Here is a 26,418-nt window from a genome sequence, read left to right as displayed (position 1 = left end):
ATCGTTTTGGGACCAGTGCTCTTTAACTTATTCATAAATGACCTGGAAGTAGGGGTGGGTAGCGTGGTGGCCAAGTTTGCAGATGATACCCAAATTATGTAGGGTGGTAAAGAACCACAAAAGGATTGCGAAGAGCTCCAAGCGGACCTATGATAAAATTAGGTGAGTGGGCTAAGAAATGGCAAAATGTCACAGTTCAATGTGGCGAGAAATGTAAGAGGTGATGCACGTGGGGGCAAAAAAATCCAAACTTCACATACACCGCTACAGAGGGGTCAGTGCTATCAGTCACAGACCAGGAAGAAGGGATTTGGAGGCGTCTTAGGATTGATAGTTCCATGGGAATGTCAACTCAATGCATGGCAGCGGTGAAAAGTGGCAAACTCTATGCTGGGGATAATTAGGAAAGGAATTGAGAATAAAACTGCAAAGATTGTCATGCCCATATATACAAAGCAGAGTGAGATGCTTTGACCGCACTTTGCCAGGTACTGTGTTCAGTTCTGGTGCGCCACATCTCCAAAAGGATATCCGAGAAAGAGATAGAAAAAAGAAAGTGCAGAGAAGGGACAGACGAGGATGATTGAAGGATTGGAGCACCTTCCTTATGAGGAAGAGCTGCAGCGTTTGGGACTCTTTAGTTTGGAGAGAGGCGTCTGAGGGGATATGATTGAAGTCTATAAGAAATTATGCATGGGGTAGAAAAATGATGTTGACAGAGAAATTTTTATCTGTTTCTCACAATACTAGAACCAGGGGGCATTCATTGAAAATGCTGGGGGGAAAGAATTAGGACTAATAAAGGAAACACTTCTTCACTTGCCAACGTGTGATTGGTGTTTGGAATATGCTGCCACAGGAGGTGGTGATGGCCACTAACCTGGATAGCTTTAAAAAGGGCTTGGACAGATTTATGGAGGAGAAGTCAATCTATGGCTACCAATCTTGATCCTCCTTGATCTCAGATTGCTAATGCCTTAGCAGACCAGGTGCTCAGGAGCAGCAGCAGCAGAAGGCCATTGCTTTCACATCCTGCATGTGAGCTCCCAAAGGCACCTGGTGGGCCACTGCGAGTAGCAGAATGCTGGACTAGATGGACTCTGGTCTGATCCAGCAGGCTAGTTCTTATGTTCTTATGTTCTTATGAGAAGACGAGCCACCGCATTCTGGACCAGCTTCAGTTTCCGGATCAGCCGCAGGGGAAGGCCCGCGTAGAGCGAATTACAATAGTCCAGCCTGGAGGTGACCATTGTATGGATCACCATGGCCAGGCCAGTCTGGGAGAGGTAGGGGGCCAGCTGCCGGGCTTTGCGGAGATGGAAAAAAGTGGTCCATAGAGTACAAGTCAAGTTTAATAGCAGTTAAAATTTAAAAAAGACTGAAAGAACTGAAAGGAAGCAAGACACAGTAGACTTTCTTGAAAGCTACCAAGAGAAGACACAGTCTAAAGCTTTAAACCTGCTCAAGACAAGCAAGTACTCTGACTTAGATAGACCCAAGGGAGGAATTAGGGTCTTGTTTCTCTCAAGTAATAAACCCATTGTAAGAACTGTTGAACCTGGCTTGTGTCTCCCCCCATTCTGTCCTAGCCAAGTACAGGGCACCTCAAACAGATTCACTGGGGGGGGGGGGGGGGGGCAGAACATAATATGTTTGGTTACAAGGGTAGAGACTGCTGGAATATATTCTGGAGGAAGAAATCTAGATGTATAACTAGATGTATAAGAGGTTTCTTTCTGACATAATACTGACAACTGCAACTGCCGTAAGGTAACACAAGTGCCATTTCTTTCAAGGCCCTGGCCACGTAATATCACTGAAAATCGTCAAGGTGCTCTGTACAGGCTACGGGTTAGAAGAAATTCCCGGTGATAATGGAGGTGATAAAGGCGGTATTTGGTATTGTGTTATGAAAGCCCAGAGACACCAGGATTTGATCAGCCAGGGGGAAACTGTCTAGGATGTAGGCCAAAAAATTCCCAACTCCATGCAAATTCACAAGACATTTTTTGAACAAATTTGGCTCTTGGGTTTAGCACAGACTTCTGTTTATTAGACATGCTTTGCATCCTTTCATAGATCAAAGTAGAGACATGGCTTGTGAACAGCCCTGTTCACATACCACCCCCACAAACAAGTCCTTTATTTGTTAGCATCAGCATTTTAAGTGCTTTGAATGAAAACACCTTCTGCCTTTGGAAGCATTTGTACTGGCTCCTTGATCTTTGACACAGTGTCAGCTTGAGCAGGATGATGTTCAGCATAATGTGAATTAGAAGAGAATGGCATACAGCTAACCAGAAGTCTTGTCTGGAGCTTCCATCATGGAGCCAGACTGGCATTTCTGTGTGCAGCATTTCTCCCACATCTGGAAAGAAAAGGGGGAAACCCATCACCATGTCCCTTCGTGCTCACTCTGTAAAATTAGGACCCTTTTATCCTCTTCTCTGAAATCTGGCAAGGAGGTCTCCTTGGGTGATGACTGCAATTTCTAAGAATTTCTTCACAGTTAGATCAGTGAGAGTACTGTGTCTTTCCTTGATTTGAATACGGACATGTTCTCCTATTTATTTATTTATTTTAAATTGAGAGGGAGGATCTCTCACTTGATGGTAAAGATGAGCACATTGCTTGAGAATTCCTTCCAATTTGGAGAGAGGGCAGGCACAGACAGAAATGTTTTTCCTGATGAAGTCAATGGAGATGACTAGAAAATTGATTAAATGATAGAAATGGAGATGACTAGAAAATTGACCCATCTAAAGGGTGGGTCATCCTAGCTCTGAGGCCACTAGGACCTGAGAGAAACAGGAGCCACTGGAACATGGTACACCATCTGTATCAGCAGCACTTATTGTTATGGTCATTTTTAATACATCAAAGGATTGTGTGAATTCCGGCTCTGCTCAGCATGATGTTGCTCCAGTCCCCCCCCCCCCAACACTTACTGCCATACCTGAGAAGGAATTTGGCAACTTCCTAAGGTGCCAGTCCACTTCAGAGCCTAAAGATGGGCCCCCTCCCCTTGCAGCTGTTCTAGCCCAATCCACAAATACCAAAACCTCTTGTGTGCAAGGGCAGGGAGAGGTTGGGGCTCCTGTTAACCCCTGAATTAGGTGTGGAAACTATCATTGCTGGAGTAAGTCCCAACCATGGACAAGGAAGGTTGGGAGAACAGTCACCTGTTTACCTGTCATTGCACTGCCACTACTTTGGGTGCGAAGTTGGGGTACCTGTTTGTCTTCAGAAATGAAAGAGGTTAACCACAGAGTATGGACTTTTCTCTCTGTGTTGGGTGTTTGCACAAACTACTTGCCCAGTAGTGCTTAGTGCCCTCTCTGTGCTTTTCCTGCCAGCAAGGTGCCTCAGCACTTGTTCTAAGACTGCATGGTAAAGAGCTGTCAGCATCCCATGCCACATGCCCTACTTCATGAGTTGTGTTTTTTGTAGGACTGGGGGGCATGGTTGGGTGCTGTGGAGGGGCTACGCCTCTGCATGAAAAAAGGAGATCGGTAGAACCATCTAGAGTGGCTTGGGGCCTCATGGGTGTGGCCACTGCAGGGGAAACATTTTTATTTTTTTGCTGCTCTATGGTCACCAATGGGCTGTGCCACCTTTTTTCTTGGTGTAATTTTGAATGTCTGCCAAGGGATGTTCCTGGGCTGAAAGTTGGGTAACCAACCTCCAGGCAGTAGCTGGAAATCTCCCACTATTACAACTGAAATCTGGGCAGCAGAGGTCAGTTCACCCAGAGAAAATGGCCTCTTTGGAAGGTGGACCCTGTGGCATTATACTGCACCGAAATCCCTCCCCTCCCCAAACCCCGCCCTCCTCAGGATCCACCCCCCAACCTCCAGATATTTCCCAACCTGGGGCAGTTAGCCCTTTGCTGAAAGGCATTAGGGAGTGGACTGACTGTGGCCACGCCCTGTGATACACTCAGAACTATGCCAGCCCAAACCCCTTGCCCCTGAGTTGTGCCAGTTCACAACTTCCATGCAGCAGCATAATTAATTGGATAGAGATTGGCTTCTATGTGTTATTGGCCTGCAGCACATGAACATAATATTTAATGAACAGCAATATATTCATTACTCATAATATGGAGTGTCAGAGAGAATGACTCTGCATGATCTATGGCCTTTTGAAAGCACTGGATCAACGAGTATAACATTCTGCTTGTCAATAGTTTTTGTTAGAACCATTTTTAACATTATTGTCTTATCTTCCCCCCCCCCCCCCCCGGGTTGCAGGCTCTGCACTGCTGTGGAATCATGATTAATGCTGTATTTCTCGTTGCTTCTTCGCAGGCAGGAATGGTGTTGAGATGCGGCTACTTCTGGCTTGGTTTATTTTTGGTGCCCACAGCGTGCCTTGTTAAAGATGTAGCATGGAGAGCGTAAGTTGGAAGTGTGCAATGTTCAAATATGCTTCTTGTAGAACTTTTTTTTTTAAAAAAAAACAACCCTTACCCTTTTAGTCACACAGCCACTAACCTTCCTATGAATGAGAAATTACATCTAGAGTTGTGCAGGAGCTTTGGCTGAGGTAAACAGTGCAGTTCTTAATGAGCCATCAGCAGGAAAAAAACCCTCTGTTTTCGTAGCAACATTATTAATAAAGACTGATGCTGCACAAAGACTGAGAGGCATTTCCACCCCCGGCCAAAATATCCCAGGGAGAAACCAGGATCATACATGCTGGATCTCGGTTTCTCCCTCCACCCGGCAGCCTGTTAGCGCATTCAGGCCGGGAGAAAGAACTACAAGTGATTACGCATGGCCCCCGATTTAGTTTCGTTTTCCTTGCTGACGTTGCCACACATGCATGAACTGCCCCGTTTTTCCTCCGTTCTGATGGGCTGCAGCCGGCAAGGTGGGAAAAATAAACCAGTCTGTCTCCCGTGGTGCTTGCATGGAAGTGGGAGCAGTGCAATTTTAAAAAAAAGAACCCCCAATTTCATCGTTTTTTGAAAGGCGCAGGATAAGGGAAATCTCGCAGGTCGGGCCCGAGTTAGACCTGGAAGCCATGTGGAAATCATGGCCGAACTGGGATGTTCACCTCCTTATACTGGCCGTGGGGGAAATGCCTATGTATAACGTTATTAGAAATAGTAATGTTTACCTATAAGTTATTTCCGGTCTTTTAATGTGTTTATTGGGACCGAGTGGTTCTCCTTGTGCAACAATTCTTTTCATACCAATTCCATCTTCAGACCTCCGTAATCACTCAACTGCAGACAACACTTCTACTAATATGTCTGTGAATGTCACGCTCTTTCTAGAATGATGCTGAATACCACGATTTTTTTAACTGTTTGAAAGTATTAATGTGAAACTACAAATGGAAAAGAGGTTTCATTTTTTCTAGTCCACTGTTTTACACACCGAAGAACTCACATCTTTGCTTCAGTGTTTTCTGAACAAGAAAGAATGTCGTTAAGCCCCGTGGCTTCTGCTGCTTCTATTTGAAGGAATATATCAAAATACTCCTTGATAGATTGAGCAATGGACATAACAGCTGTTGCAATGGAATGAAGTGGGCAAGCATTTAAAAAGGGTTACATGCTGCATATCATGAAGTCCAAATACCAAGTATTATAGCCCATAATGCTGCCATCCCATGGCCATGTTGATTTAGGGAATGTTTAGCAAAGTCTTCCGAATAGATGCTCTGCTGGTCAGGTTCCCTTCGGACACCCACCCAGAAAGACCTATCAAGCTTCCAGCTATTTTTCATTCTGCTTATGATAATCATAAGAAGTATAGGTGTTTTATAGCCTGTTTTTCTGTAAGGTCTCAAAGCTGCTTACACTTGCCTTCCCCTCCCCACAATAGGGGAGGGTGGGACTGAGAGAGTTCTGAGAGAACTGTGACTAGCCAAAGGTCACCTTTGTGTAGAGGAGTGGGGAATCAACCTTGGTTCAGCTGTCCATCAAGAGAGGAATGGAATATTGCTCAGGAGGAACAGTCTCCATTAACCTTCATTTGTGAGTGTATGTTGATTGACATGAGAAGATAGAGTTTGGAGTTTCCTTTGATTCCCCCCCTCCACACACACACACATATCACTTCCCTTGTAGAAATTGCCTCCCCTTTCTTGCTGCTTATTAGACCCACAAAAGGCAGCAGGGGCAGATGGCTGCTGGCTTTAACATTCAGTTCCAATCCCTTTGCCCCCTAGCATGCTTGTTACAATGCAGACCTAAACAGAGCTATGCCCTGTGTAAAGCTATTGATGTCAGTGGACTTAAAAGGGTGAAACTCTGCTTAAGATTGCATTGTTAGCCCCTGTACTACTGACTAAATAAGCCAGGAGCCCCATTCCACATTGCTTGTACAGTTTTCATCTATTGTTTAATTGCCTTGGAGACCATCTTCTCAAAAGAGGAGCATCACACTGTAAAAGAAATATCAAAATAAATATACATTAAAATTGCTAAATAAACCATGTAGTCGAATTACTTGAATACACTGACAGTCACCTTCCAACTTAACCAAAGGTGACGTGCCGGAAACGCCAACCAACATTGTAGTCTAACGCACAGGGAATAGAGCACGTAGCCGATAGTATACTTCTGCTCTTACAGTGGATACAGCTTCTTATTGATCGATGCAGGAATTTGACAGTAATTAACCAATAGGGAAATGGAAGCAAGGCTCATAGTGCGGACATCCAGTCTTTTCCACTTGTACTAGCTTGTGCCCTTCAGGGGTTAGCACCAGCCAAGCCCTTTGAGATCCAGATCTTTTCTGCACATGCAGTCTTTGACACAATAAATGCAAGGCTTCTTTTGGCCACCCCCAAAGCTCACCACAAGGTGAGAAAATGACCCTGCCATTCAGTTAGCTAATTGAGGCACTTCACAACATGGCTCTGAAGACACACAGAAGTGACCGGAGGCATTTTCATCACTTCTAAATGTCTCCTTGCCCAGCGCGATGTGGACAGCTGACTCCTCTCCTGAATCTTCCGTATTTGCCAGTGAAATTGGGGTGAGAGATTGCTGAAAATTATGGCTGCCTACCAAAGTCAGACATCATGTTTGGATCCTGGGAGTAGCCCTCCATACAACTGACCCTAACTTGCCAGCACGTTTAGGCATATGGCGTTCCATGTGGAAATGTGGAGCATCTAAGTAGGGTTATATTCCATGTGTTTCATGATGATGCAGAATTGGGCATGTCTCAGATTCAGGGTGCTGTAGAACTGTGTGCCTGTAAACGAAAAGAATACCCTCAAATCAGTGTTGCCCTGTTCTGTTCTCTGTTCTGCCTGTCTTGACGAGTTTACATGTTTGCTTATTTCTCTAAAACACCGAAATAATTTCCACCTGTCCTTTAAGGTATGTGTAGATTTTGTGAGCCGTAGTTATCTGCACAGTCTTGGCTTGTGGGAAGGAGAGGAGGGGAAGCTTGAGAGGAGGGGCAAACCCAGTGTACACCAGGAATATACCAACACGGTGCAAAGGTGCAAAGGTTTTTTTTCTCTTCAGGTTTCTTTTGGCATATAAGCAAATTGTTGGCACATGTGCAAAAAAATGGAATCTTCTCTTTTGTTGCCATATATTACCCCACATTACTCTGCCGCCACTGGCTGCATTTGGATCTAAACTAAATGCTCTAGAGAGCCAAGCATATAATCACATAAATAATGTTGATTGTTAGGCAAGAAGCAGGATGTCCTTTCCATTAATTTGACATCCAATCACCCATAAAATTAAAGACAGAAACCTCAAATGTTTCTTTTCTCAAATATTTACATGTTTTCAGACAATGCCTCTCTGCTTTTACCATACCGCTTCCACTCCTTCTAAGCCAGAAGATGGCTAAGAGGTGGTTCAGAAGCACCATCTGATCCAGCATTGTGTAGTGGTTAAGAGCAGGTGGATTCTAATCTGGAGAACCAGGTTTGATTCCTTCCTCCTCTTCCTGAGTGGCAGAGGCTTATCTGGTGAATCAGATGTGTTTCTGCATTCCTACATTCCTGCTGGGTGACCTTGGGTTAGTCACAGTTCTTCTGAACCCTCTCAGCCCCACCTACTTCCCAGGGTGTCTGCTGTAGAGAGAGGAAGGGAAAGGAGCTTGTAAGCAGAGGCGTAGCTCCAGGGGAACGGGGGGGCGACACACTGGGTGCGCCCCCCTGTGGGGTGGTGTTGAGGATGGACGGGGCAAATGGGGGCATGGCAGGGGCAGAGTACATACCAGTGCACTGGGCGCTTTTTCCCCTTGCTATGCCTCTGCTTGTAAGCCACCTTGAGTCTCCTTACAGGACAGAAAGGTAGGGTATAAATCCAAACTCTTCCTCCTCTTCTTCTTTTTCCTCTTCTTCTCCTTCTCCTCCTCCTGGTTTTTTCTTCCCCCCCTCCCTTGTCAGATTGTAAATGCAAGGTACTGCTTCTTAACTAGTGAGATGGCTGTGATTTTTCATTTACTGGTGCTTGTCAGGTTCTTAAGCTCTTGTGGGGGGAGAGGGCAGATTCTTCCTGGCCAAGGTTTTTGAGAGGAAACAGTAGTGATGTCACAGCCTGGGAGCGCTCCGACCCTTGATCCTTGACTGGGGAGAGCTGGACTCAAACAGGTGGCCATCACTAATCAATGTAATTCAACAGGAGGATTGTTTTGCAGTTGGTAAGAAAAAATCACACACCTTGGCTGCTTACAGATGAGGAAGCATCAACCAGTACTTTTTTCCCCATTGTGTGTGTTTTTTCAACATTTAATGCTTTCCACACTGAAAGAAAAATAGTCATGACGGGTGCTTCGCTTTCTGTTTTCATTTAAGTTGAAGAGGACTTTGCAAGGGTTGCAAGGGGAAAACAGGGTCGACCACAGCGTTTGCTGGCATTTTTTGTAGCTAGCTACTCAGTGACCTCTGATGTCTCTGGGGACATGAAATGAGTCAAAATTTCCATCTCTTGAATGGATCCAGTGCAAAATCTCATCCAGAATATTGGCATTGCTGTTAATCTTTGTGTCTTTAATTTATAGGGGGGTAGTTAAGAAGTATCATGTTTTGGCTAGGTTCCCTAAAATATAAATGGGTAAGGATGTTTCACTGAAATCAATATGCTTTGGTTATAAGTATGATCATTTTAGCATTCTGAGATACTTTCTTATTGTCAGTCTTTCCTACTACAGTATTTTATGCTTACATTGAAACTATCCTAGTGCATTGCCTCACAAATCCACACTTTGATGTCTGTGCAATAATTTCTAAGGTGTTGTATACGTTCTAGAACAGGCCTGAACAACTTGTGGGTCACCAAACTGAAAGTAACCTACCACCTGTGTGAAATACGTCCCAGTTATGCTCCTTTCCCAGACCTACAAATACAGGAGTTGGTAAAACATGTGGTAGGTCACAACCACTAGGTTGGCAGGCTATGTTTAGTTTGGTGGGTCACAACTTGAGCAGAATCTGGGGCAGGAATGGTCCAAAATAGATGGGATAGAAATGGTCCAACTGACAGGAGTCACCGTACTCTGCCTAATGGTAGGGTTGGATCTGGAATGGACCAGGGATCTCTTTTGCCTGTTGAAGGAGACAGTGCCAAAGAGGAAAGAAACAGAAAAGAAGGGGACACTAGGTGAAGACTTGATGTCTGTGTTAAGTAACAGGCTGCAGTCTTTTGCATGCTTACTGGGAACAAGTCCAGCTGGACTCCATAGAGCTTACTTCTGAGTAAATATGCATATGGATTGTTCCAGACAGGAGTTTGAAAGCTCCAAACTTTAAATTCTAAAATCTGCTGTAATAAAAATTGCTTCTTTTGCAGCAGAAGGAGAGGTCAGGGTCAATATATTTAATATGTTTAATCAAATTGAGAGGAATGTGAAAGCAAAGTAAATAGGAAGGATTATTAAGAGTTAATAGACCAAAGCTTAAAACGAGTTTTATCTGCTAAGGAAAAAAAAGTTTCTCAAGTTTCGTTTCTTAAAAGAGAAGCTGAGTCTAATCATGACCCTAAGTGGTTCTAGTAACTTGAATCTAATTAAGTTTTTGTGCAGTTTTAGGTAATTTTACTTTTTGGAAAGAATTCTGATGAGAGAATATCTGGTCTGCTGTTCCCATTCCTAACAGGATGATGCCTGTGTTCTCCATCACAAGTTTGTTAGCATTTTCAAGTGCACGGCAATGTCACAGCCACAAAATGAGAGCAACAATTGGGGTGCTGTGTGGTTTCCGGGCTGTATGGCCCTGTTCTAGCAGCATTCTCTCCTGACGTTTTGCCTGCATCTGTGGCTAGCATTTTCAGAGGATGAAGATGCCAGCCACAGATGCAGGCGAAACGTCAGGAGAGAATGCTGCTAGAACACGGCCATACAGCCCGGAAACCACCCAGCACCCCAGTGATTCCGGCCGTGAAAGCCTTCGACAATACATTGAGAGCAATAATGTTTAATCTGAATTCCCACCTCTGGGCGCTGCTTTGTAAGGAGGAGGTGGTGACTATGAGGAGGGTGGCCTACGGCAGCCCAGGTCTAACAGCTGCTGCCTCCTCACCTCTTTATGAGGAGGCTGCTGTCCTTTGGAAGAGAAGGAAGTGGCCACCACCTCCTCTTCTTCCTAACAAAGGAGATGGTTTGGGTGTGACCTGCTGGAGAAGGAGGAGACAGCAACTGGTGAAAAGGGGGCATCAGTCACCGTGGTTGATCCGGATGGACTACAAATCCAGATAGGCCTGGTTTCAGGCTGAGGGAGCTGCTGTTGTCTGTTTGATGTCGTTTTTGCTGTCTAGTCACAGCTGACTAATTGTGATCCCACAGGGTATTCAAGGCAAGAGATGTTCGGAAATGGTTTGCCACTGCCTGCCTCCCCATGGGCTGAGAGAGTTCTGAGAGAACTGTGACTGGCCCAAGGTCACCCAGCAGGCTTAACGTGGAGGAGTGGCCAACTGAATCTGTAAATATACCTCAGAGGAATCACGTGATGTGGACCTGAAGTGGCGCATACCTCTTTTTCAGGGCCATTTTACGTGCCCGTCTGGCAACAGCCCACTGCTTTCATTTTGATCAGTGAGAAATGTTCATAATGAACAGGTTTTATTTAAACCAAGTCATGACTTAGCAACCTGTAAGTACATGCCCCTACTACCATTATTATTATTTTGCTTTTTCTCTAAATATTGCACAAGCTAGACACTGGCCATTTTTGCCATAATCTGACAGAAACTTGAAGAAAATATATCCCAAAAATCTAGTCAGCATGTTTTATAAATTATTTTCATTTTCTGCAGTGGATTATAAACATTTTCGCACATAGGTTTTTCATGTATGTTGATTTTATCTTGAGGGAGCCCTATTTTTTTTTCCAGTCTGTGTGCGTACGTGTAGTCCTTGCAATTTGTTATTGCTTTGTTAGTCACCATAAGTCTAAGCAGATTAGGGGGGGATGTAAATATTTAAAATAAACACATACATCCATACAAAGGCAAACCTGTGATGGCTGCAAGAGACCTTGATTTCTCCTCCAAACTCACTCCCAGGTTAATAACTTTCATATATGCTATCAACATAAAGTGTGAGAAAGGCTCAAATGTATTTTCTGTGAAAACGCCCTAATTTTTAATGCAATTTTTTCTACCTCTGGGAAAACACTGGAAACACCTCTCTCTCTCTCTCTCTCTCTCTCTCTCTCTCTCTCTCTCTCTCTCTCCCCTTTCTCTTCTTTCTCTGGCCGTTTCCGCACGGCCCATTTATGACGGCCTGGGGGCGCCAAAAAAGGTGCCCCCAGGCCGCCGTTCGCACAGGCAGCAGCGGCGACCTGACTCTTCTTCCCTCCCCCCTGGGCGGCGTCAAGCCGCCCTAAACAACAACCCTTTAAAGGGTTGTTGTTGGGGAGGGAGCGTCTTCCCTGCGGCGCGGTGCGAACCGCGCCGCCGGGAAGACGCTTGTCTCAAATCTCCGCCCCACTCCACGGTGTCCTCCTCATTAGGCCGCCTGCGGGCGTTACGCCAGCCCGCCCAGCACTGTCCTCCGACCTCCAGGGGCTCGGAGGAGCAGCGATCGAAGCGGGCCTGCGATGCCCCACAGGCGACTGAGAAGGACACCGTGAAGTGGGGCGCGGGAGAGGCGGCTCTGTGCGGAGCCGCCTGCCGTCTGCCGGCCTCCCCTTCGCCTGCTCGCACGCTTGCAGAACTCCTGCCGGCGTGGGGGTGCCTCCTGGCCGTGCAGAAACGGCCTCTGTCTCTCCATACTCTCTCTCTCTCTCTCTCTCTCTCTCTCTCTCTCTCTCTCTCTCTCCTTTTGTCACACCATGAGAAGATAAGAATCACTGGAAAAAACAATAATGGTAAGGAAAGTTGAAGGCAGTGAGAAAAGAGGAAGACCCAACATGAGATCTTATACATTTCTTTGAAAAGCCAGTGCAAGATTTGTAACAGATTTCCCTAAAGAAGCCTTTTGAGTGAAATGGGCAGGGAATCTTAACTGGGCAATAAAATATATATTTTATCTATTTTTCACCTTCAACCTTGTTTTCTTCTTCAGTCTCCTCATTCAAGGAAGACACAGTCCTCAGTTTATAAGACTTGAGCAAGGTTGTTAATGATAGGACATTTTGGAAGACATTAATTCATACAGTTGCCATAGGTCAGAAGTTACTTGACAGCACTTAACATGCATACACATAGGTATACAGATATACACACACAAATTGTTAATAACTTTGTTGGTTGCATTTTGATTTTTTTCAACTATTGTGCAAATATATACAAATCTAAATCATCTAATGGCAAATTCCTGATTTTTCTTAAGAAATATAAAGGGCAGTAGTTGACAGGAAAATGTTTTCTGGAGAGAGGTGGAGGAGCTATAAGTGTTTGTGCTGGCCCCAGCATTTGGCAAGAATGAGGATTTAATTCATGAAAGCTGTGGATCTGAGCATAAGTGGTGACAGTAACAGTATCTTGTGCTGGAAATGCAAGATTATATACTATGGATACTGGAAAATAAAGATTCTGAGTACAGACATCTCTTCTCACCGTGTGTATTTGTGTGTATATTTTGTACCCGCAAACAGTATGTTAAGAAGGGAGAAGTAGTTACCTTTACTAATTCATCACTTAGGAAAAGGAGAGACATGAAAACTACATAACAGAAGATGCACAACTGTACTCATCAATGAATCTGACACAGCTTTCCTGGTACTGGAGTTTGGTGTTCAAAGGACAGATTGGAATCATACTGTGCCTCTACGAATACACAATTACTTCCTTCTTTTTTGGGGTGTGTGTGTGTGAATGGCTAACTCTTGAGCAGTCCTAGGTCCACATGGTACAACTGTTCCAAAAGTAGGATACTGTTGTATTTTGTTTTTAACACAGGGGAAATATTTTACTAAAAGAAAGTGCTTCATTATCTCTGTATGGATGTCTTCCTCGATACCATCAAGCTGGACTTGAGTTATTTTCCTGTACACTCTCTTTCCCGAATATTCCAAAATTCAAGACTGGCCCCATTGTATAACCACTCAATTGGTCACTGGGGGTTGGTAACATTTTAAGTAGGCATCTTGAAATCTGAGATTTGCTTTCCAGTATCCCCTTTAAGGCTGCAGAAGATCCACAGTGGCCAGAATGCCTGGGTTCAGCCCTGCCCAAGTAATGTCTTTGCCAGTCTGACTCTGAGCAGGAAAACAAAGTCTTTTACAGCCAATGAAAGTTGATGTGTTGGTGTCTCTGTTTTGTGTCTTTCTCTTACGATACAGGGCCAAGCATACATACCATAAAACTTTGCTGGAGCAGGTTCAAGAGTTGGAAACTAAGTCCAAAGAGATGGGGAAAGCTATGCTGCGTGATAGTAATGGAAAGAGGTGGGGCAATTCCGTGTTAACGGAAAGCATGGCAGATCAATATGTATACATATACATTTTTCCACCCACTTTTTCATCATCATTATTTTTTTTCTCCATGCATTTCAACCCGGTGAAGTCTTCAAGGCTCCTTTGCCATTTTATTCATTCACCTGCTTTATTTTTTTAAAAAAAAAAAACCCCTTCCCTGCTCCATTCATCATCTCTTGGTACACAAAGCCAAATCTGAGGCTTCCCGTAATGCTTCTTGCATGACTGCATGTAAAAATTTTGTAGGGCAGTGAGACCAACTAAAAGACATTTTGTTTTGCTTGCTCGGCCTCACTGATGGATTCTACATCTGGACAAGACAGAAAGGAATGCGAAATGACTGCAGAATCTCTTTGCCCTGGCTTTCTTGCATTGGAGTTATGCAGGAAATGTATATGAATTTCTATGGGATTTGGGCAGGAGGAATTTTTTTCCATGGGTTTTAAGTGACTCAACATCAGTCAGTACTTGGCACAACAATACATGAGCAAATGACCCCCTGTATTACTAAATGATGTTTCATCATTTATCTGCAGTGGTAGTACGAAAGCCAGCATTTTGCTCCCCCTGGTATCAGCAATGCACAGTAAATTGTAACACTGTGTGTCAGTCCTGCTGCAGTGGGACGATTGCCTTGCTAGAACAATTATTGCCTTACTTCTGAAAAGTATACTTGGAGAATGAACAACATTTTTGTTTCTACTTGTTGTCAATTATGTTTTTGTTAACGTTGTATATTTAAGTTGTGATTAACAGAATTCTTATTTGCAGACACCTTTGGATGGTAAGTTGGATAAGATCATATGGAATGTCGTGCTATAATTGAATTCTTCATTGTATGAGAGTACATGTTCTATGTGGAGACTTTTTTGTCTGGTGTGAAAGATGCTAAAAAGAATCCTACTGAGCTTTTTTCCCCCCTCAGACAGTTTCATTTAGTCCTTTTTAAAATGCAATTGTGCTTCAGCAAATCGAAGAGCTCTGTAAGTTCAAAAAGGTTCTATTACTAACACTTGTGTTCTTCAAACAATATGGCACTGTGTGACCCACAAGTAACTTCACAATAATTAAACGGGATTTTAACAAACTTTCTAAACTGCCATCTTAAGTGGGACGGGACTTCAGAGAAAGATTTTGCTCTGAAAGGGCAGGGTCAGACTTTTGAGTCTTTTATACCTATTCTGACAGTAAACTAATTGCTATATTGCAGCTGTGACTGAAGAAGTGAAAGAATAAACCTATAATTTATTTCATTAAATAGTGCCTACCAATTCACAATTAAATATGGCACTATTACTTGGCACTATTCATAAGAAAACTTGGAAGTTTCACAGATATTTCTGGCTCGTGTTATAGTCTGTTTGCATATCATCACACAGTTGATTAGACATCTGTGTTTGCCTAGATATAATTTCAAAAAAGAAACAAACAACAAATACCTCCCACTTTGCTTTCTTCTCTCAAATTCTAGTTGAATTACTTGATCATGGAGTATAAAATGGAAAATGTGACAAAACAATTTAAGAATCAATTAATTGATTAAAATGTTAATCAAAAGTCAGAAATATTTATTATGTAGTGATTAGAAAATTTATGTCCCGCACTCCCATCCTAATATGGATCAGGTCAGATTATAGTAACTTTAAAAAAGAAAATATCTATAACAATATGAAAAAGAAAAGGCATCTGGGCAGAACACAGCCAATAATTCTAAAACAACAAAATTTGTCAGGGTTATCAACAGTTGTCAACAACAGCCATAACAACAGTTATTCAGCTTAATGTCATCTAACATCAAAGGCCCTCTGACAACACTCAAAACAACCACAGTGGCGATCAGACCAGACAGACTTCCTTTGGGAGGACATTCAACCTCACTGTAAGGTAGTGGTTCTCCAACCGTTTGTAATGGGACTAGCTAGAAAACTCACTGTATTTTGCTGGGTGTCCCTCCTCCTTTTGTCACTTCCAGAATAAGGCAGGACACCGCAGTGGCGTAGCTTCCATGAGGAGGGGTGGGGATAGGCACTCCAGGCGGCCGCCATTGGGGTCACGTGAGGGGCGAAAAATCCCCCCATATCCCTTCTCCTTCCCCCCTTGCCCCACCAGGCTTCTTGGAGGCCACTGCTAGGCAGCCTGCCCCTGCCCCACCAGGGCTGACGGAGACATCTGTACGTGCCCTTGCCCGGCCCGGCCCTGCCAGGCCCTGTCACCATCTGAGTTAAGTGGGGGGGGCAGGGCCCATGCGAGGGTAGAAAACTCAGTCTGCCCCGGGCTCCATTTTCCCTAGCTGTGCCCCTCGGATACAGTGCTGGATTTAGATGAAGAGAGGCCCTAAATTCTACTTGTGAGTCCACTCCCAATCCCCCACCCTCACTACTAGATGAAGAAGGTAGAGTGTTTTAAACAAAATTGTGTAAAGCCGAGATTGATGACAGTTTAGAATTCCACAATTCACAATTCCTTCTCATAAGAACATAAGATATTATTGTTAAATACCATAGTGACTGGGGGGGGGGGATGTACAAACATTACATTTAACACTGTGAAAAACTTTTGCCACAACCGAACCTTGTATACGTTTTGTGAAATAATCAGGAATTTTTAGGAAAATTGAATTGAAAGTTTACTGTTACTGAAGGGTTGTTTAGAGACTACAGTGCATTATGACAGCATGCGTAAAAAAAAGGCCTATGACAGTGTCTGAAATATTATACACCATGGCTGGAGGCTCCCTAGATTTTGAGGCCCCAGGCTTCAGCCTGCCAAGCCTATAGATAAATCTGGCACTGGCAGGACGTAATCCTGATTGGAACCACAGTCCAGGGGTAGGGCCAAGAATGGTATATAAGGGAGGTTTCCAAGCCAGGCTGGTGAGAAAAAAAGTGGGTGGGGGCACACAGGGCCAGGGAGTGAGAGAGTGCAAAGGTGTGCTCACTTGGAAGGAAGGAAGCGGACTAGGGTGCCTGAACCCCCTTTCCGTCCCAGTCTGAGGCTGATCCAAACCCATCCAGGATGGCAGAGGGTGGTGAACCAGCACAGCAAAGAGGAAGCCTCACAGCTAGCAAAGAACTGTGTGCCAACTAGCCTGGTAACCTTATTTATTTATTTGTTTGTTTGTTTATTTGTTTATTTATTTATTTGATACACCGCCCTATCCCAGAAGGGCTCGGGGCGGTGAACAGTATAAAATCATATATAAAACATACAATTTAAAACAATTATGTTCTAAAATAGCCACCCACGAAACCGATATACAACCCTCCCCAGAAAAAAGGAATGGGTCCCAATGATGTTAGGGGACCCTGTAGGCAGAGGGTGGGGGGAGGCACTATCAGCGGCTGGTCTCTCCAAAGGCCCGGTGGAACAGTTCGGTCTTACAGGCCCTGCAGAATTCTCCAAGGTGCCGCATGGCCCAGACAGCTGGTGGTAGAGTGTTCCACCAGGCCGGCGCCAGAGTTGTAAAGGCCCTGGCCAGTGTGGAGGCCAGCTGCGTCATTGAGGGGCCAGGGATCTCCAGTAAATTGGCCTCTGCTGAGCGCAGAGGTCGAGCCGGGACATATGGGGTAATGCGGTACCGAAGGAATTTGAAACTGTGTTGCTTAGCTGTTTTGAAGAGTGCTGAATACAGTACTCTCTTTCCCCATTTCATAAGGCCGTACACATAAACATAGCAGCTGGCTGAAGCTGGGAATCAAATGCACCCATTTGCACACATATTCCCTGTCTAGATAGGCATACATGCATGCAAACCTGCATTTGGCTCCTTGGTGGTCTAGAGAATATCAATTTAAATAACATTTTGCTGAACAATGTGTGTGAATTGCTGTGAGTTTATACTTTTAATTTGCTCTTCATTTAGTACTTTGTGGTTGTCTGATACTTTTTATTAAAGTGGGGTTTTTTTTTTAATTAAAGTGTTGTAGTGGGAAATCAGAAATTTTTTTTGGAGTTTTTCAAAGCAAACGTCTTGCTTTATAAAGAGCCTAATTGTTAAATGTTCAAATCTTCCATGTGAAATTTATGAGTGACTAACAACTCTAGAATATGTCACTTGGTTTTTTATTTGTTTGAAGTCTCTACATTTGAGGTATCAAGAAGAGTTACTTTCAGAATTCTAGTTTCAGAATTTCAAAAATGTCCTTTCTTATGCAGAGTTCCTGGTGGCTCAGGAAAGCTTATCTGGAATAAATGTTGTCAGTCTTAAAGTTCTGGTGGACCCCCTGTGTAATTTTGTTACAGCAGACTAATATAGTCTTCTGAAATTGCTGAAGTGGTTATATTTTTAGGAAATGCCACAACATTTGGTTTTGTTCATTTTGAATACAGCATTGATTATATGTTATTGCAATTATTAGAAAACTTTTTTGTATCATGTTAAATGTTTTCACCTCAATCCAGATAATGGAGCCAGACAGTCCTGTAAATATTACCAAACAGCTGTTTGAGAGGGAGTTGGTGGGGGTGGGTGGGTGGGGGAGGATTTCAGGGTTTTTAAAAGATTTCTGTTTGTGGGACCTCTCCACAGGCTCTCTGTTGGATCACAGCTTGTGTATATAAACTGAAGTCAGGCTGAAATATCATTAGTAGTCACAGGAAAGGCACGGGACTTTCAAGTGCGTTTCTGAATGCATGCACATACAACTCGCTTTATTTCAGTATAGGTGACCAGCTTTCCACAGTCATGTTAACATGCTGTTTTGCTGTTCTGTAGTTAAATGCCCATGTTGTGATTCGCGGTTACCTTGTATATTGTCATTCCCTCCTACTTCATTATGTTCTTTTTCCTTATGCTTTCATCTGTGCTGCTTTTCTTGATCAACTTCCTTCATTCGTAGAAGGCTCGCCTGCAGACAATGGAAGACATTTCTGCCGGCCCCTTAGCCCGTTCCCCACAAGGATCCCCTCCTCCCTTCTTCTGCAAGCGCATTTGTATTTTTCTCTCCCTTCTAATTGCACCCAGGTTTTCTGGGTGGTCCATCTGCAAACTAGATAATGGTGGAGTGTCTTCGGCCTGCCTGAAGTTGATGTGTCATGCTTACAATGAGGCCTCTCGAGGGGCTTCTGAGAACTCTTCTGTCTTTTATCGCCTTGTTTGTGTCCCGGCTCACTGACACCTGCTTGAAAACATGTGCTTGTCTTTTGGGAATGTGCTGGGAATTGCCTGATGGTGCAATCTGTCTTATCGGGACACAGTTTTAAAAACACACAAACACAAATTTCCATCACATGTGCTGTCATGATTCTTCCAACTTATGCCTACTGGGACATTACCTGCTGCCACAGTAATACTCTGCATTTATTTCTCATGCAAATGAACTTGGAGTGTTGACTTGTTTCTAATGAGTTATGTATAGACGGGATGCATGCTCTCAGGGAGGTAGCGGCGGCGGCGGCAGCATCCTGTCGGCTTCTTCTGAGTAAATGTTAGTGTTTACTCGTAAGATTCTTGCAAGAATCCTCTCCCCACTAAGAGCTGGTTTTGTCCTGAAAGACCAGCAGTCTGTCATCGGGATCTGCTTCTCCAGTCCCATGTGGCATCCTGCTGTATTTTTGGTTTACATTGAATTTTCATAGCAAAGTACCACAAAGTAATTATCACTCAGTCGAAGCTGAAGAGGGTGATTGGTGGAACTAATTGCATTTGTGGAGCTACAGCCGCATCTGTGAGACTGGGATCCTGGATCTGAATGCAGAGAAGCAGTGCTGTTCAAAGGAGAGCCATTCCCCTCCCCAAACCTAGCTATAGTGACAGAGGAGTGGCAAATTGCCTTGCAGTGCAGTGTAATTGCTCAGGTAGCTCTCCCAAGATGCTGCCATTAGTTTCTCTCATTACCCGGTTAAAGGGTCGATGATGTCACATTGGCCCGCATTAGGCATATTGAAATGTGGACTGGTTTGTACCTGTCCTGCCATGTAAACTTGCACGAGCAGTTATGCCCAGGAAAAAGCTTTGGGCTGACATACTCTTCCTCACTACAAGTTGCATCTTTAATATGAACTAGTGCCTACACTCTAAAATGCTTCAGTTGCACACTCTGTCCACCGTATATTAATGATGGATGTGTTGCATGATCAAGGCCTGTTTACACAGTTTGAACATATATACAGCTGCCTTGAGAGCTAGTGTGGTGTAGTGGTTAACAGCAGGTGGATTCTAATCTGGAGAACTGGGTTTGATTCCTTGCTCTGCCACTTGAGCTGTGGAGGCTTATCTGGTGAACCAGATTAGCTTGTGCACTCCAACACATGCTAGCTGGGTGACCTTGGGCTAGTCACAGTTCTTTGGAACTCTCTCAGCACCCCCCCCCACACACACACACACACCTCACAAGGTGTCCGTTGTGGAGAGAGGAAGAGAAAAGTGTTTGTGTATTTGTGCCACTGTGTGTAAACTTAATTGTTTACTGGTGGGTACTATCAAGAAACAATAAAAAGAACAGAAGTACTACTAAAACAATCAACAATTTTAAAAGAGCAGAAAACACAGTATTGTTAGTTCTGAACATCGCACAAAATAAACCAATTTTATAAAAATGTAGGAAAAAATTTTGAGGAGGTGGTTATTACGAAGTGGATTTTATCCATATTTGGTAAGGCACTGTACAAATAAGAGCACACATCCCTGAAAATCTTCTATGAAATCCATGTACCAGTATCCTCTTCGATCCTATCAGTGTTTCCTTACAGTGTTTAAATGAAAACGATCATCAAAATCCATGTAGCACCAATTTGGGACCACCTAAAGGCAGATCAGATATCAGTGAGAATTAAATGGTGTCATTCTAAAATACCTTCTGTGATTCAGTGGCTGAAGCAAAGTTGTAATGACAGGCAACAATTACAGAGAATGCGGGGGGAGGTGTTTAAGCCACGGTGGTTTGAAAGGGTAGTAATTCTTGTACACCAGAACAGAGATTAATTAATATATATTTTAATCTTCGTAATTTGTTGTTATATGCCTGTTTTGGGGAGCGCTCAATGCTTTATGTACAGAAAATCTCAGGTTCATTCCCTAGTATCTCTAGTTGAAAAGATCAGGAAGCAGATTATGAGAAAGACCCCAATTTGCGACTGACAACCAGAACTGACTGTCCTTGTCAGTGGTTTGACTCAGAGTAAGACCATTTCATATATTAAAGTTGTCGTGTTTTTCCCCAAGTAAAGCCAACAAAATTTTGAAAATCAGAAAAAAATGGAAAATGTGAGCAAATTTGTATACCTTTGGTTTTTAAAAGAGAGAATATGCTTCTAATTATGTTTCCGTCAATACTCCTGACAACTTAATATGTCCGAGAGATTCTTGGAAAATGAGCTAAAAGGCAAGATTAAATCACAGTGGCCTACAGAAAGTGTAAAAACCACTGTTAGGCAGATAGTTTCTCTAGTTGAGATAATATAATGCCCAGAAAGCTGCAAATTGACCTAAAGATTATAAAAGTGAAGTGAAGATAATGAGAAGGAAATTAGTACTGATAAAAGAGGACTCTCCTCATAGTTCATGCCTGATCCTGAGTAAATTGACCTGAGTTCCACAAGCAGAAAAAAGAAAATCTTTTTCCCAAGCTGAAATAAGATCCCCAGGAACCATGTTAGTCACTGGGGCACAATCCCAATTAGATTTAACAGTTTAGATAGATTCTAGGATTTATGTCCTATTTCCCCGTGGTAGTGACTGTTATTTTCTGGGCTGTGTGGCTGTGGTCTGGCAGTTTTTGCTTCTAACATTTCGCCGGCGTCTATGGCAGTGATGGCGAAACTATGGCACGGGTGCCAGAGGTGGCACTCGGAGCCCTCTCTGTGGGCACACACACACAGAGTTCGTCATGTGGGGGGGGGGGCAGAAAATCACCCACACACACACACCTAGGCTGGCCTGGGCCACTGAGCACGACATGTGCGCACTGTGGTGACCAGGGAGGACTCGGCTGGCGGGCCTGGTGCCTGTGCTCTGGGTGGCTTCTGCCGAGGGGGGGGCGCAGGGGAGGCAGAGATGCTAGAGAGGCACATTGTGGTGCATGCAGGACTTGCTGGAGGCTAGAGCAGGCTGGAGGCCTGTGGGGCGGAGGAAGAGGGAGCCAACCGTTTTTTTCTAAACTTAAACCTCAGCATTCAGGTTAAATTGCCAGGTTGGCACTTTGTGATAAACAACGGGGGTTTGGGTTGCAATTTGGGCACTCTGTCTTAACAAGGTTCGCCATCACTGGTCTATGGCAATACATCTCCAGTGTGGTTGCCAGCTCCGGGTTGGGAAATTCCTGGAGATTTGGGGGTAGAGCCTGGGGAGGACAGAATTTGAGTAAGGGAGGGAGCTGAAGCCAGGAAGTGATGCAATAGAGTCCATCACCGTCTTCTCCAGGGGAACTGATCTCCATAGTCTGAACATAAACAACAGTAAGTCCCACCTTCAGCCAGCAACCCAAGGTGACTCTGTTTCTACAGGTGCAAGTAAAGCAGCTTTGCGTGATCCAAGAGGCCCGCTTCTCTGTATCTGCCTTCATCTCAGTGTTTATTTGGACTTTTCTTTCGGGTGCCAAAACAGAAGTTATATGAAGAACAAAGTTTTTTTTAAAAATGCACCTAATGGCAACTAGAACAGAGGAAGCTGCTTAGCTGAGTTCTGAGGCATATCGCTTTTCCCAAAGTCGTAAAGTAAAAAAAAATCTAACCCGTAGCCACAGATGTTGGCACTGGGAACTTAGTTTTTTTAAAACCGTTATTATGAATTACAGTTTTGATAAAGAACCGGAGAGGAGCCGTAAGCCTCCAGATGAAGTCTTCAGTGGAAAGTAGGCCATGTGTCGGCCTGTATTTCACAGTGAAAATGGGCTTATTTCACAGAACAATTTGCATATTTAATGGGGAAAATTGCTTATTTCATGGCACAGTATTAACATATATAGAAAAGTCTGATAGCATTGGTTAAAAAAAAACAGAAGCAGCCGTGTGAGACCTTTCCCCTGCCCGCACCGTCACGGCCCAGTTCCTCCAGCATCTTTCTCCTGTTGCCAGTAAGGTCTCCGGCTGCCACAGCAGCTTGTAAACAGCCTCCTAGACATATTTCACCCAGATGAAATGAAGAAGAGATGCATAAATAATCTGTGGCACTTCTACAGATTTCGGTGGCACAAAGTCCCAAGGAGAGCGCAACCTTCTGTTTGTTAGAAACTATCAACCGGTATTCTGCGGGGTCTGTCACAAATCATGTCGCAGTACAGATTCCTGTGAGAGGTGGCCGGGGAGGGGGGGGGCAGACAACCTGAATTTTGAACCGACGCTCACCTTTCCCCGAAATGTGCCTGTTATACGCGAGACACCTGCATCCACTTTAACCTCGCCTTGTGCGTGAGCCGTGCTTCTTGCCACTAGCCAATTAGTGAACTCTGGAGGACAATCTGGGTCACTCTGTCGCAAGTGCCTCAAATCCTCATTAACGTTAATTAGTGCTCAGTAGGTTAATTGGTGGTGAAGCTCATCTTTTTTTAATTACTTCAACGAATAAGCCGTTGGGACCCTGTGGTCAGCTTTGAATTATTCTATTTGTTTTGATGCGCTTCTTCTGAATGTGTAAAGACAGATGTTTCTTGCCCAGGCTTAGGGCTGCTTGCTTTTCTGGAGGGGGGGGGAGGGCCTGAAAGGCAAAGAATCTCTTTAAAAAAAACCAGTTGTTAATTGGGGGCTTAGCTGCTGATGCCCTAGAAGAATTTTGTACTCCAGCCCTCTCCTGTTTCCCTTCAGAGATGGGAAAAGCCACGGTTTGCAGCGTGGGACAGGGTATCTTACGATGCACAACGATAACATCTGAAACCTTTTGTTTCCCATTGGGTCTCTGTCATATTTAACAAGTGCTTGAAATACCGATGGTAAAGTCCAAATTCCAACATAAAGTTATAAAGCCATGGAGCCATAGTCTCATAGAGATTGCCAACACGGAGGAGAGGAGAGCTATCTTTGTAAGAAGGACAGACAAGCCTTTTGACTAAGAATGGCTGTGGAATTAATTTATCTTCCCCTTCCCATTTCATAGGTCCCCAGTCAAGTTCGTTTGTGAAATCGCTTATATCCCACCTTTCCCCATGATTCATGACCATTTGCAAATCCAAATCTGAAAATACAATAAAATGCCAAATAATTTCCCCTCACCCTGCAATTGCCTGTAGTTGCCCAATTCAGGGTTGTGACCAACATCTGAGAGCCCGGTTACTGTAGTGTTCATCATTACCATATCACAAGGGGAAGGCTGCACCTAGAAGAGGAGTCACAGGCTCATTCCACATTCAGAATAATGCACTTTCAAACTGCTTTCAGTGCTCTTTGAAGCTGTGCGAAATAGCAAAATCCACTTGCAAACAGTTGTGAAAGTGGTTTGAAAATGCATTATTTTGCGTGTGCGGAAGGAGCCACAGTTAAGTGGCAGAGCATACTGGACAGTTTGGGCACAGTCAGAATGAGTTTGGCAGGAAGTAGGTGGTTGTCTAGGGTATCATAAGTAGATGGCATCAGCCAGCCATGTTGTTCCCCTTCCTGCCCCAACCATGGTGTTGGGGTCAGCCATGTCAAGTGGCAACCCCAGGGGGCCCAGCAGCCACTAGTCCGCGGCCTACAGGCAGCCTACTCATTCCCTCCTTCCTCTGGGATGGTAGGCCCTCTTCCTCCATTCCACTTCTGCAATTCCATCTTTCTATTCCCATCTCCCTGCACTAGCACTGGGCTAGGAAGAGGTGCTGTGGTTTCTTGCTTTACCACAGTGAGGTGGTTAAGGAGACCATGCAGTGGTCTCGCCTTACCTCTCTGCAGCATGGGGGGGAAGACGTGCAGGTAGCAGGTTCTGGCCTCCTTGTGATGTTTGGGGAAGAGGTGCAAACTTCAGGCTTTGTGGTGTGGGAGGAAAGGAGTTCAAGAGGTGGTTCCCAGTTCTCTCCTTGCAGCAAGGCATTATGGGTGAGGGATGTCCTCACTGCTTCTGGCAGGCTCTCCTTTCAGGGTATCTCTTCAGGGCCTGCAGCAGCCCTTACAGCCTTGTCCCCACTACAGTAACAGATGGTGGCTGTGCCAGGGCTGCAGATATCATCTGCCACCTAGCTGGGGCTACTTGAGTTCTCCAGGACCACAATTTGTTGCTTCTGCTGCTGCTATGTGTTTTGAGATGCAGTGAGCGTACGCAGACAAGCCCTTATGGACAGAGGTTAACAATTCACCCCTTCTGTGTTTGTGTGTTTATACTTTGCTTCATATCCTGAGGCAGCCCTTGTACATTTGCGTTGGCTTATCTATTGGAAACAAATGCCAGATATTTGGGGCACTGTAGTAGCAATACTGGCATGAATTGCAGAGATTAGTCTGTATTATGTTTACCATTCTTTTCAGGAGGGTAGGAAATTAGATCCGTTTCGCCACAAGGAAATGATGGTTGTGGGCAAGTTTGTCCCAGTACAAGAGTGCTCACCTCACCAAACTCTGCCTAATTGCATTAAGCCATACGTGGCTTTTCTGTGCTTTCCACAGCCTCTGCAGAACTGAACGGGCATCATACTTGACCCAGCAAATGCTTTGTTGTTTATCCAGTCAGCTTTTACTGTAATTTTTGAGCAAGAGCAAATAAGCCTCACTCTAGACTGCCTGCAGCCATCCTGAGGACCTCAGTTTCAAAGCTGTAAACTAATGGGAGCAAAACGGAGGCATTCCAAAAAAAATATTCAAAGTCCCACATTGTTTTGTGGGACTACCAGTATAATCTTTACACCCTTCTAAGACTGTTGAGGCTACAGAATGAGAAGGGTTTAGCACTGCTGAGGATTGAAGTGCACATTTGCAGGTAGGGTGGGGTTCAATCTAAACGGGTCCTGAATAAATTATGAAGCTTTTGGGGCGTCTGGTTGGTTTCCAAATATCTCGTTTCAAGAGGTGTAAGGAGAACGTTGAACACACGGTCAGTAATATTTTGCACTTTCTGCAATCATTTGAAACCAAAGAGATTCTGCAAGTTGTGCAAACTGATAGAAGCTTCTGGCTAATTTGTATGTTGAGTATCTATATGTCCAAACAGTTGCGCATCACCTCCATGATCATATTAGAACTGACTGATTGCTGATCTTCGATAGGAATGTGTCAGATAGATACAAGGGCCATACACCATTGCAGTGGTGTTCACATCTTATTTAGAAAAAGAGGCAGTGTTGAATGATCTAGCCTCTTAACTGTCCAGCAACTCATTTTGTGTGATTTTATTCTTGCAGTGTAAACGAACGTGACCACTTGTTAAAAAGGCTTGGCAGAAAAACCCCACCCAGTCTCTTCCGGACTCATTCTGTCCAGCAAGGAGTACCACGTAAGTGGACCACATTTAAATATTTCTAAGTACCAGTATTCCACAAGAGAGAAAGACGGGGCGGGGGGGGGGGGCCCTGGGGGTTCCTTGTAAGCCCTATAGAAATGAACAGAAGGCACAAGAAAGCAGTGTTTGGTTCACGAACAGTGCGATCCTAAGTCACTTTGCTCAGGATTGCACTGTCAACCTAGCAACATGTCGCTTTTTACAAAACGTTGGACATCGTGGAAATTTGGAAATTGTCT

At 44.2% G+C, this 26,418-nt stretch overlaps 1 protein-coding gene across 5 annotated transcripts in view; it reads left to right on the top strand.

Moving 5' to 3' along the window:
• ATP8A2 (ATPase phospholipid transporting 8A2) overlaps positions 1 to 26,418 on the top strand; it is a 432,694-nt gene that overhangs the window by 385,358 nt on the left and 20,918 nt on the right. For 4 of the 5 annotated variants that reach the window (XM_048492830.1, XM_048492829.1, XM_048492832.1 and 1 more), the window contains 3 exons: positions 4,311 to 4,399; positions 13,711 to 13,815; positions 26,082 to 26,173. In XM_048492830.1, the coding sequence (XP_048348787.1) occupies positions 4,311 to 4,399; positions 13,711 to 13,815; positions 26,082 to 26,173 (286 nt within the window). The remainder of the gene's footprint in view (positions 1 to 4,310; positions 4,400 to 13,710; positions 13,816 to 26,081; positions 26,174 to 26,418) is intronic. The other variant, XM_048492831.1, reaches the window with a different exon arrangement.

Source organism: Sphaerodactylus townsendi, linkage group LG04, assembly GCF_021028975.2.
Source record: "Sphaerodactylus townsendi isolate TG3544 linkage group LG04, MPM_Stown_v2.3, whole genome shotgun sequence".
NCBI lineage: Eukaryota > Metazoa > Chordata > Lepidosauria > Squamata > Sphaerodactylidae > Sphaerodactylus > Sphaerodactylus townsendi.
Note: the sequence above shows the minus strand (reverse complement) of the source record. Positions and strands in the feature narration are given on the sequence as shown.